The sequence below is a fragment of the Oxyura jamaicensis genome, chromosome 3, assembly GCF_011077185.1.
Source record: "Oxyura jamaicensis isolate SHBP4307 breed ruddy duck chromosome 3, BPBGC_Ojam_1.0, whole genome shotgun sequence".
NCBI lineage: Eukaryota > Metazoa > Chordata > Aves > Anseriformes > Anatidae > Oxyura > Oxyura jamaicensis.
In genome coordinates this window covers 62,938,979-62,951,800 of record NC_048895.1, presented here as the reverse complement: position 1 = coordinate 62,951,800, position 12,822 = coordinate 62,938,979, and the positions used below count along the sequence as shown (strand labels likewise).

General features: G+C 40.6%; 1 protein-coding gene across 1 annotated transcript in view; it reads left to right on the top strand.

Annotated features, from left to right (window-relative positions):
• RSPO3 (R-spondin 3) overlaps positions 1–12,822 on the top strand; it is a 61,490-nt gene that overhangs the window by 36,376 nt on the left and 12,292 nt on the right. Inside the window, exons 3-4 of the mRNA XM_035321879.1 lie at positions 779–925; positions 3,285–3,482. Of these exons, the coding sequence (XP_035177770.1) occupies positions 779–925; positions 3,285–3,482 (345 nt within the window). The remainder of the gene's footprint in view (positions 1–778; positions 926–3,284; positions 3,483–12,822) is intronic.

Sequence of the window (12,822 nt, the reverse complement as noted above, 5' to 3'; positions counted from 1 at the left end):
CCACAGGTAAAATAAAAACATACATGCGACAGCCAAGCCACTCTCCCAGATTTTACCTGGTAATAAAAGTTATTTAATGAACAGACCCCAGAGTAAAATCTTACAGAGTAACTTGACACTGTAAAGTACTTGCTCACTTTTTAGCAGTGTGTGGCCTTACATATGAGACACGAGCTGTGTCATACACAAGTTTTTACGTCTTTTAAAAATACTTGAGAAAAATATGTTGTTAATGGAAAATATATTGTTAATGCTATTTTGAGTAATCATATAGAGGATACATGAAATACTACAGGATTGCTGATCAAACATGAGAAAGTCACTTAAAATATGAAAATTATGTTGACATAAAACATGTTTTATTTCTTCTGGATGGATGGAGATCAATAGTGTGGAACTGGATCCAGTACATGTAGCTGGTGGAGTTAGCTATTACCTATGCTATGTCAAGGTAAATCATAAGTACTATTTGTTATTCTGATGAACTGTGCTCTGTTTTCAGTTTGCACAGGTCTGCAAGAATATAAGAAGTGTGTGACCATTCAGCATCAGGCCATCCTTATTAAATTCCGACTCATACTAAGACCACTTGTTGCTCCCCTCAATGCATGTACAGGGCTTAGGGAAGATCTAAAAATAATTTGCTACTTTTGAAGACTGTTTTGCAGTGCTAGAGTAATGTGAAGTGATTTTGCCTTGAATTCTAGTGTGTGTGAGAGAGCCCACGTTTTTTTTGTGGCAAAGATCATCAACGTTGTTGTTCCTGTTTGCATTTCAGAATGTAAAGCTGACTGTGAAACCTGCTTCACCAGAAACTTCTGCACGAAGTGTAAAAGTGGGTTTTACTTGTACAGTGGAAAGTGCCTTGAAAAGTGCCCTGATGGGCTGGAAGCTAACAACCACACGATGGAGTGCGCTAGTATCGGTAAGTCCAGCCCTGCCATGTAAGGGCCTGACCCTCTCTGGTTTCCTCAGGGGGATGGGGGGTCTGTGGAGGGCACAAGCTGCTAGATCAGTCATGGCACCAGGGAAGGGCAACTTAACTCTGCCTTGCACATGTTCTGCATCACAAGGTGTATTCCCCCACACAGCAAACTCACAACATTTCACAAAAGGCAAGCTTGGCTGTGCCCCAAAACACAGTCCTGAAGCTAAGAGCAGTTCTGCCTCAGGACATATGGTCCATGTCATCCCGCCTGTTTGGCCTACCCTGAGGTAGAAGGACATCCATCCCTGGCGTGAGCTGTTACAGCATTATGCAGCATTGATAACATCAAAGGTTCAAAAATCTTGAGCCAGACCCCACACCTAGTTTAAAGATTAAAATACTAGCTGCTTTGCTCTCGGTCCCTTATGCTACCTGACCCTTCCTAGCATGTGTGCAACAGCATTTTGAAGCTTACCTTCCCAGAGGCAAAGGCTAGAAGCTAAAACATTAAGATAAAGATGAAATTCCAAATGATATTTTTGTATAATCACCTGACTGTGGACAGCAAGGATTAAAACAAAATTCCAAATAGCACGGCACTGTCAGTGAAGGACCGAGACTGGCGGCACTGTTGCAGTGACTCACGGCTGCAGAGACGAGAACCACTTTTGTATCTCTTCAGCCTCTGACTCACAAGTTCCGATTATTCACGGCCAGGGTGATTTTGGAGGTCACCACACCTAGCTGTCTGCTCCATCCCTCCGCCACCCCTGCAGCTGAAAGCAGAAAGAGTGATGTGTTTGCCTGTGGGCTGCTGCAGTTCACATCCCCTGCCACGGGCACGCTGAGGCTGCGGCAGCGCTCAGCTTATTTTAGTGCACGGGCTGTGAATTGTGGTGGCTGTGGGCTGTGAGCTGCGGCAGGAGCGGTAACCCCTTCAGCCACCAGCAACCAGGGAGCACTTAGGCACAGCCTGGCTGTGATGGAAATCTCCTCCCCCACGGCGTCGTGCACATAACTCTCCCTGGCATGGCCTGTTTTGCAGGGCAAGCGATGCAGGAATAAAAATAATGTGCAGTAGTTTGTCGTTTATTAGTTCAGGTGGTAGTGATGGTTTTTATGGTTTTATTTTCTAGCAAAGACTTTCATCTTTGAAAGCAATTCAAGAAATCATTTTTGTTCCTTAGTGGCTGTTTCCAAGTGCCGTAGACTTAGCTGTTTTAACAATGACTCAGTCTCAACTCAGAAAAGCCATTTAAAGCTACGGAGGAAAAACAGAACCTTTTTGTGCACGTGAAGGCCAATTATTTTAACAGGAGAGCTCCAGTGTAATATTAAAAACAAAATGACCTACATGACGATTCACTGGAGGAAGGCTCAGAGATTGCCTGAGATCAGTTATAGTTTTAGGTTTTGAAAAATTTGAAAGTAAATTCTGGAGCTGAAAAAATGTTGACTTACAAAATCCTCCTGATAGAGGGGCAAGAATCCTTTCCTTCTTTAGAGGAGGTTTATAGTCTTAGGCACACATGGGAATATAAAACAACTATAAGTGTTCACTATTTTTGTTAAGAGAAGGATACTGAGGAGATGGCACAAGAGTAGCATAGCTGTTAAGAGCACATTTTGAAGCTCCAAGTGTTGCTCCCATTTTTGTCTATATTTTTAGGGCAAGTACCCATCTGCACACCTTTGAGTTCCCAATAGTACAGGATGTACATTCAGTTCACTGCAGTTTGGAAACTGCAACCTGTACTTTTCTTAAAAGATTACATCCCTCTGCTTTCTTTGCCTACTTAAACATTATATGCATTACAGATGTTGGCTCTTTTATTATTTAAGTTGAATACCAAGCAGGAGATAACCAATGATGCTTGATTCTTAGTTTTTTGATATCAGTTGTTTCGTTATAACTCTTATTTATTTCCAAATTCAGTACCTCTGAGACCAACTGCAGCAGATAGACACAATTATTTCAATCTCCTATCACACCAAAGTTTAATTGTGCTGAGGTTATAAGGATCTATATCTCCACAGAACCAAAGCAACCTCAGAACAGGCCCAAGTAACTGATTTCACTGAAAGCAATTGTTGTGTTTTTTTCCGTTTCAGGAACAGAATTACAAAACAGTGGGTACAAAAGAACATCTGACATGATCGTTTGACATTATTATATGTAATATACCTTCAGCGGTCCAAATTCACTCAATTCACTGCTTGAATTCAATTCAAATCCTGATTAATTCCATTAATTTGTGCTACCTTTTGGCTGATGCAAAATGAAATGAATGTACCGTATGCATTATGTATACAAAAAGGTATTGGCCAGGCTCAGCTTGTCCTATGTTTGTTGCAGTGCACTGTGAAGCTAGTGAGTGGAGTCCATGGAGCCCTTGCACAAAGAAAGGAAAAACATGTGGTTTCAAAAGAGGAAATGAAATAAGGGTCAGAGAGATCGTACAACATCCGTCAGCAAGGGGCAATCCTTGCCCAGCTACAAGCGAGAGCAGAAAATGTATTGTACAAAGAAAGAGATGTCAGAAGGAAGGAAAAGGTACCACATTATCATCATCATAATTTGAGATTGGTATTGTGCTTGTTTAATAATTCACATCTGAATTCCCAGGCCTTGACTGCTGGTTTCACCAAAGCTCCTATTGATGTGGTGTTCTTTGGGCTGGAGCGAGCTGTGCCCTTGCCTGGAGTAAATAAAGTCCTAATGCTGCTGAAAAAATGTGCTTTGTGTGATCTGGAGAGGACAGGGTGGGCTGGATGGGAAGGCTCATTGTCTCTAAGTTCTGCTGAAAGAACTGCCAAGATGAGAGGTTGCATGTGGAGCCCAGAGCAGAAAGGCCTGTCGTAAAACATGTCGTGGTGGGAGTTGTTTGTTGGGTATCAGGCAGTCAAATTTTATGCTTCAACTGCAGGATTCCTCCAAACTGGTTCCTATTTCATGCTCCCCTACAGGTATGCCCATAATTCTTGCAATTACAGTGCTGTGGCCTCTCTCCCACCCTGACCTCTTTGTACTAGCTTTGGCTGAAAAACATGGCCTGATCCTGCCATGTACATCTGGCTTGCAGAGTCCCAGTGTGGGAGAAAGACCACAACATTGCTTGACAGCCAAGGGACACTTCACTTGGTTTTGCCCAGTTATCAAGAATGCCAGCAGAACTGCCCCTCCACGTGAGCCAGCGTGTCAGGCTTATTCCCAATCACAGGACCTTGTGGATGCCATCCAACAAGTTAAGAATGGGAGATGGTTAAGAACTCTATAAAACAATAATTTTCACAAATTCTACCCAATAGAGATTGTTATTCAATATTTTCCCCTTAATGTAGCAGGGAAGTTACTTGCTCTGTCCCCAGCGCACTTACTGTGGTTGGCACAGGATTGCCACGGGAACATTTCCTTTTCACTGTCTCTCCCATTTTCCCCACCCATCCTGTTTCTCCGTCCCTTCTATTTCCCCTAAACCTTTCAAACTCAAAAGCAGGTTTTCTTCTATTTTGAGGATGAGTGGAAGCTGAATGTGTGTGAGCCAGCATGAGCTGCTGGTACCAAGAAGTAACAGTGTTTATTGTTAAATTATATTTAGGACTGCTGCAGATTACTCATAGAAATGTTAAAAGGTTTTGGAGCTTGTAATCCTTTTGAAGGCTGGATTGTTCCCTCAGGATATACCTCATGAGGAGAGAAATGTTAGAAGGAGGATGTTATGAAGCAGAGCTTCAGGTGCCTCTCCCTCACTGAAGAACTGGCTAGATCTACTGATTTATGGGAGCCTATGGGGCAGATTTCACCTTCATGAGGTTGGTTCAGCCTCCCTGTGTCCAGCAGTGCCTTGGAGAGGTAGAGCAGTGTGGCTGCCTCAAGGGAGCAGCCAAGGCAAACTATTTACAGATTCCCTCATGCTTAAGACTCTATCTTCAAAATGTCCATGAAATTTAACACTTCTGCTCCTTCACAGCAGCACAGCTTGAAAAACACAACCCTGTTAGCCCACTGTAACTGGCCAAAAAGTGTAATTTTTTTTTTTTTTCTACTGGATACTTTTGCTAGAGCTGAAAATATAATTCCGAACTTTAATTTTGAAATTGAATACTGTTGGTTTTCTTTGAGGTGATAATGATGTCGTGTTTTTGTCATGGCAATCTGGCAACATCTTCAGACTGGACAAAATATTTTTTTTCAAGAATTATTTGCTGTTCTTGTGTAGTAAGTACTTTAAAAGAAACTCCTCACATATTGTACTGTCAATTCTTGTTTTATGGGACCTTAGCCAAGCTATATTTGAAAAATACTGCATACCACAAGAATTCCTTTAAAATTGTGAATCTTCTTTTTTCCTGCAATATGCATAAAACTGTTTTGTTTTTCTTCCTCTTGAGCAAGTCACAGACTACACTCTAGCCTGCTCTACTCTTGGTAGACAATTCCTATGAAACAAATGCAGCTAGATGTAGTAACCTATATTCCAACACAACCTGTGCCCTTAGGATTTGAATGTCTATGGTTTAGTCTTTTTTTTTTTTTTTAAAAAAAAAATGTTCTGATTGTACCACTGTACAATCCTTTGTAACATTAACCACAATGTCTTATTCACTTTTGTACACCTTCAGAGCACCTTCAGAGGGAGATGAATTAAAAAAAAAAAAAAAAAAAAAAGAAAAAAATTAATAAAACCAAGGAAATTCACACATAAAACATTTGGTTAAAACAGCTTGAAGGGGATGGATTATGGTGACACAAGCCAGGAAACTGAGAATTAAGCTAAAGGTTTTCCTTACGTTCCTACTGGAGTAGGGAAATGAAGCTTTCCAACTTAATCTCCAGGCAAATTATCTTTCTTAATGCCACTGTCCCATATTACTCCAAGAGAAACCTCTGTTCCCCTTTGAATACGAGAGTGCTGGCTGGCACAAGAAGCCAAGCCAGGCTCTGTTCTTATGGCTAGCTGGTCCAGTCAATGAAGGGAGGGCAAGTTAACAACAAATAATCTTTTGGACAGAGAAGGGAAAGTAAATACCTACTGTTAATTAATTTTGAAAATACTGTTTTGCCTTATGCAACTCCACATTGCCCCCTTGGGAGTTGCTTTGGAGCCCAGCTTCCACAGCTCTGGCTTGAAGTCTGGCAGCAGAGCTGGCCATTACTGACAGCGCTGCTAATGATCTTCCCCCCGCAGCAGCAAAGGCAGAGTTAGCTTGGTCAGCCTCTGCTGTTTCCACATTGAATACATGTATGTGGCCAAGGGAGTAAGGTCAAAGACCACAGGATGACGGGGTATGTCCGTCACAGATGCCTCAATGACTTTGCTCAAGAAGTTGAGATCAGAGACAGGATGTTAGTCAGTTCACTTGCTGCTATCTCACAGAAGAAAGAACATGTTTCTGGAACAGCTATGCAAAGCAAGATAAAAGAAATGAAGACAGCTTTTTTTTTTTTTTTTTTTTTTTTTTTTTTGGTTTGTTTCCATCTGCTAGTGTGTCCTTAAAGCTGGTGCAATCTGTTACAACTTGTTTTTTCTCCTCACTGACTATTAAATTAAGTTTTACTGGGAGAAGATGCTAGGGTTTTTTTCCAGAATGAATGCAAACAAAAGGGAATAATTAGATTACCAATAGCTTTACTACACTAAAGGGTTCTTCTTATTCATTTTAGCACTAAATTAGTTGATTCCAGTGTGTTTTGACATGGCAATTTGCATGTGTTTCCCATATAGGCTCCTTTTATAATTCAGTCCAATTGAAACTTCACTGCAATTTCATAATTGTCCCCTTTTAAACTCACAATGGACAGTTCTTTTTAGTCCACAAGATTGTATGATTTCAATTTCCAGTTTCTTCTTTCTTCCTCTCCAGCATACTTCCATACTTCTGTGCCCACAGCACAATGTACTGCTGCTTTCACCTTTCTACATTTAACATCTTGACTTCTGCACTGCCAGAAGGAATATTTTGATAGTCAACTCTTTCTTGTAGCCATGTCCATAAATGTCAAATGTGTTTTCAGATATACTGGAAAAGCATAGCTTGCAGAGTATGAGAAATGTTGCAAATTATCCATCAATATTATTTTTTTGCTTTAATAAATGCCAGGTAAAAATGGGAGGTTAGCTGGGACTGAACAGAAAGTTATGTGGAGAATGTTCTCTTACATTTGGATGTGGGGTCTTGGCTGAATTACTTGTGCTTGGCCAAACACAAGCAATTTGCAGCCCTTTTGGTCTGCAAATGGGTATGAGATTAACTTCTACTGGTCAAAAGACAAATGCCAGAACTGCATCCAGAAGTATGTGGGGAAGGAATTGCATGTTTTCATGCACAAGTAACTCTGCCAAGACTCCACATCCAAATGGAAGAGAATATTCAACACTAGTGTGAGTCCCAGCTAACCCCCCACAGAGTAGTCACTTTTAAATGCTTTCAGATAACATTTTCTGATCAGTTGGAAGAGACTGAAAACGCTCACCAAAAGACTTAAGTGTTTTCCCTTACAAAAAGGGAAAACATCTTAGAAAGCTGGGTATTATTCAGGCTAATAGCCTACGTTGCTTACAAAATTGTATTGTTGTAAACAAATAAATAATATATTTAAATTATTTCCTGTTCATATATTCACTCATTTGTATGTTGGTGGCATTCAAATGTTCAAAGGAGAGAACGAATGCTAACTTTTTCCAATCTGTACAAACACAAACCAATGGAAGGTTCTGTTCCTCAAAGGCAAAAATTTAAGCATTAGATGTGAGGAAAAAAAAAAAAATAAATAAAAGTCTGAAAGCAGGATGCTGTTATAAAAGTAAGTGGTTTGTGCTCTAAGAGAATATAGATGTTACAGTGTGGTTTCTTTTTTTGGTGTGCAGCAAGAATAAGACAGAAAGCAAAAGCTTTGAGATGAGGAGCTGATTTCTAAATGCACACCAGCTGAAATAAAGGAACTAAAGGAACAGGATTTTGTGTTGAGAAGTTTTAATGAAGAAAGCATATATGTTTGGGGGAACTATTAAAGCTACATGTAAAGAAAAAAAAAAAAAAAGTTTCTATACTGTATTGTGTACATGTGAATATAAAAATACAGTTTTGATTTTAATAGCTAAGAAGGCTGATACTCACGTCATCTCTGTTGTTTCTTTGAAATAGCTCCTCTCCCCTTTGTTGGTATGTGTCCACATAATACTTAAAACATATTAATCAGATTATGTCTGAAAATGTCTTCAGTTGGCTACGGTGTGAGGAAGGAGTCCTATCAGGCATCCATTAGGCTTCCAAAACCACCACTCAGCTAAAAATTCCAAGCCATTTATCAAGATTTTACTTTAGTTGAAAACATTGTAACTTAATACTAACAAGCCTAAAATATTAGGCCATAAACTAATTGCATTCACTTAACTTAAACTCATTGAGTTACCCACCCTAATGTATACACTGTGATGCCATATGGATCCAGGAAAAAATGAAGCACGGAGGGCTCTAACAAAGTTGGCCCTTTAGTATGGGAAGGAAAGGAAAGGAAAAAGGAAAAAGGAAAAAATGCTAAAAAGTAGATGTTTTAATAACTAAGCAAGTTATTGATGGGTCATGTTAAAGGTATGATACTGCACCAGGGAGGAGGATTCATGGCCCCATTAGATGAATTCTGAGAAGGGCAAAATTATTTGCTCCATGAAAGTGCCCTTTTTTCCCCTCAGATACTGCTAAGTACAGTCTAGGGTGAGTGATGTGGCCTTTTACCTGCAAACTTCTACATATTTTGAATTAAATGGCACATTTTCCCCATTAGCAGTGTAACGACTTTGTAACACTGCAAAATCTAACCCAGGGTTCACCCAGGCTGACTGAGTAAGCAAGGCAAGCGTGTGTCAGGGGATCCATGGGTCAGCCAAAGTAAAACAAAAAGTAGAGTTGAAAAATACTTGTTTGTAATAGTCATTTCATTAAGTGCTGGCAAAATCAGGGTTAGGCAGTGTTTTGTTGTGTTTGTTGATAAACATCTGTAAATGGCTGGACACCTGCTTATTCAAAGGTGAATTCTTGTTTGCAGAGCAAGCTATAAGTAGTCTGGTCCTATCCATTTCACACACTAAGAGAAAAGTCTGTTCCCAGGACAAGGGAAACCCAAAGAAGGCCAATAGTTCCCCAATGTACTATTTTTAATATTTTTTTCTCAGTTAAAAAACAAATAAAATTCTGGACATTTTTGATACTTGGAATTTTTATTTAACCATATTTAAGTCTTAAGCATAGCTACATGGGGAAAGTAAGTTATTCCAATCACAGCTCACCCTGAAAGTCACATCCTCTCCCTTATGTAGAGCTCAGTGACATTTGAAGCAAAAGGACTGGAGCATGTGAGCCTCAGAGACATCACAGTGCACAGTTCTCTAACTGTGAGAGATGGGGTGTCCTGTGTGAAGGTCACTCGTGTGGTTATGGTTAATGACCTTACTCCATGGCGGGTCACAGGACTTCTGAAGCTTCAAGATGAACACAAAGCTAATTACTGCATCCCTGTGTTTACATTCTGCATACGCCAGTGGGTCATAACTCTGGCCTTTGCAAGCCTGAGTTACTATAATTGAGGAATCTGTCTTGCAAAGAGTTTGGTTGTTTATTTTCTGTTTATTTCTGCCAAGAGGACCTCTCATTTCCTTTCCTCGTAGGGGTTTTGACTCTTTAACTTTAAGACATTTCCAGCCTCCAAGAGTAGGGCTGTTGAAACTGGAAATCCATTACCTCCAGCATCAAGGGAAATGGCTTTCTGGAAATACTTTGAGCAAGGCAGGATGTGGACAGCACAAGGCTGCCCACCGCCACTAGCTAGCACAAATAGGTGCCATTTAGAAAAGAGACCAGGGTGAGAAGGGTTAAGAGAAAAAGAGGATCAGTATGAGTCAGAGAGATTCATGAATCCAAAATAGCTAATAATCAAGGATGTACTGGCACTAGAATTCAAGGGCTGAAAAGATAGGAAAAAGCTATTTCTAAACTTCAATCATAGCACTTTCCAAATTTAATCATGGTTAAGCACTTCTGAAAGTCATGTTAGGTAACTAGCTGCAAACTGGGACCTAAAATCTGAGCTAATTAATAGAAATACTGCTTTTTGCTACAGGTACGTTTACTTTGTGTTAGTGTGAACATTAAATTCTCATCATACCTCCCAGTTCTGACAGACACATATACACTGTGTAAGCAGGTAATACAAACACACCGTGTGCCTCTGCACATACATTACTATGCACTGTGGCAGTCCTGTCAAATCTGAGAAAGAAGTGGGTGGTCAACCGGTCCTGTAAGGAAAGTGAATCAGAAAGAAAAAAAAAAAAAAAAAAAAAAAAAAAAAAAAAGCTGACTGCATTCTTCTATTAAAGTGTGGATGACACGAGAGGTTCCCTTCTCAGATCACCAAACCAAATAAGGGATAGAAGTCAGCTCTTTTTCTCTTTCTGATCTTTCCTTCTGGAGACTCCTTGTGCTCCAGAAATGGCTGGCAGACTATCTTTTAGATGTCTAAGCTCTGTAGCGAAAACAGGAGGTCGCCAAGTCCTCTCCCTCCACCCTTCCAAAGTGTCCATCAGGTATCCGTTCAGCACCAAACTTCCACCACCTTTCTGTCCTGAATAGAAATGTTTGGGATGAAAAGGAATAGCTACGGGTTTAAAAAGTGAAATCTGCATCTTATGTCTACACCACTAAAGAAAAGAGGGCAAAGATGCATTCCCTGACCACAAAGCCAAGGAGCATCTTTTGGTCTGCATCCAGACTAGTTGGGGCTATTCTGCTAATTTGTCTGGGGGAAAAGAAAGAGCTGCTGCAGGCCAGAGTCCTACACCATTGCAGACACAAAGGGGCCTGCCTGCTCTCTGTTCTTCTTCCCTTGCTCATCATACTTTAATAGTCTGTGGCACCTTCACCTTTGGTGGCATCATATCACTGTGCTTCAGGGAGACAAAAATAGGAAACTTTGGTTACTGTCTCCACTCAGGTGCAAGGAAGAGATCGCTTGTGAAAGAGCAGAGTACCATACTCTCTAACCCCACATCACTTCCTTGGCCTGCCTGCATATCCTCATTTATCCATCTTTCCCTCCACTTCTCAAGGCTGATGCTTCTGAAGTCCTCACCCTAGCTTCTAGCAATTTAAGGAGCTCTTCCTGAGGGATATATTTGTCACAGATGGAATAGGAAATCGTCCTCTTCAAGGCTGTGTGCCATGTCAAAATACCTTGACAACTTCTTTCTCTTGACTTCACAGAAGACCACAGCAAGCTTTCTATTTGTCTTAGGGCAATATTACCACAAAGTAAAGATGTAGGGAAGCGGCTACTGACAGCAAGGCTCACCCAGCCCTTGCCATATGGAGATCTAAACCCCTCACCATTTTGGCTTGTATGACCTGGAAAGAAGAACAAATGCAAGAAAGCAGTTTGGTAGTACATCTATCAAATTTAGTCCAAAAATGCAAAACATTTGGGGTATGCGAGCTACAGAGTAAATCAGGCAGTGGGTGTTTCAAGCCTAATGGTGACACTCACGGCACTGTTTAATCAGCTAAATCCTGGGCTGTGGAACACTTCCATGTATAGCAATGCTGTTACAACACTGCAAATTGTGGAAAGCAATGCCACTCATTCACTATTGTATTAGCTGCCTAATTCTTTTAAAGGGCCTGATCCAAGGCCCACTGAAATCCCATTGACTTCAGAATACTTACAGAAAGCTGTAAAGAAGAGATTTTCAACATTCCTTTGTAACAAAGTGAAAACAAGTACTTTTTGGCTGCAGTTTCTCCTAATCTTTCTGGATATTTGTCTGTTCTTCCCCACCCATGCCGCTCTGTTTGCTTTTCCCCAGCCAGGTCTCTGCATCTCCAGTCTCCTTGTCTCTCTCAGCACACTCTCCCTGCCAGCTCTGACACCTGTTGTAGCCTTTGGTCTGCTTAAGCTGCCACCTCCCAGCTCTCTTCCAGCTTCATAGCTCTGAAAAAGAAAACACTCGCTGCTATAACTTTTCATTATAAAGTTCCAAAGGAGCTTCAGGTTGTTCCCAATGAGATAACATCCAGCGTTATTATCAGAGACCATAAAGATCATGCGAGAGGTTGTGGGAATGTTCACCATGGAAGATTTTTAAGGAGGTTAGACAAACATCCATCAGAGACAGTCTGAGTATAGTAGTCCAGCCACAGAGTCCAGTAAGGGACTAGATAATGCTTTGATAAACTTCCCTACATTTCTGAAATTACCACAAAATGTCCATGAAATTTCTTCACGCCTATTGCCTTCTGTAAGGCTTCCACAGAGAGACAGCACATTGCACATTTACAGAGCAAAAGTTCAAGTATCTCTGTTCATTGACATCAAAATAAAGCCTCCTGCTGCCTTTACCAAGTTCAGATTTTCTTTTGGGCCTGAATCAGGAATCTGAAACCAACTTTCCTTCCATTTTGTTCAGTGTATGCATCCTGCATTGCTGGTATATCTGCCATATTCCTCTTTGCATTTACCTGCTTTGAATCATCATTATAGAAAGAGTATAGGGGTGGATTTTCTTAGAGAAAATTTCAGTCGGCAGGTCACATTAATTCACCAGAGGTGTAAGCTAGCTCCACTCTGTCAATGAAGCTATGTATATTTTAAAAGCAGGTGAGTGAGGATATGGCCCATGAGGAGAATATTGTTGCATGTTTAGGCTTGAGAAAAAGAGAGAAAGAAAGAGAGAGAGAGAGAGAGAGGGAGGGAAAGATGGAAAGATGGAAAGATGGAAAGATGGAAAGAAAGAAAGAAAGAAAGAAAGAAAGAAAGAAAGAAAGAAAGAAAGAAAGAAAGAAAGAAAGAAAGAAAGAAAGAAAGAAAGAAAGAAAGAAAGAAAGAAAGAAAGAAAGAAAGA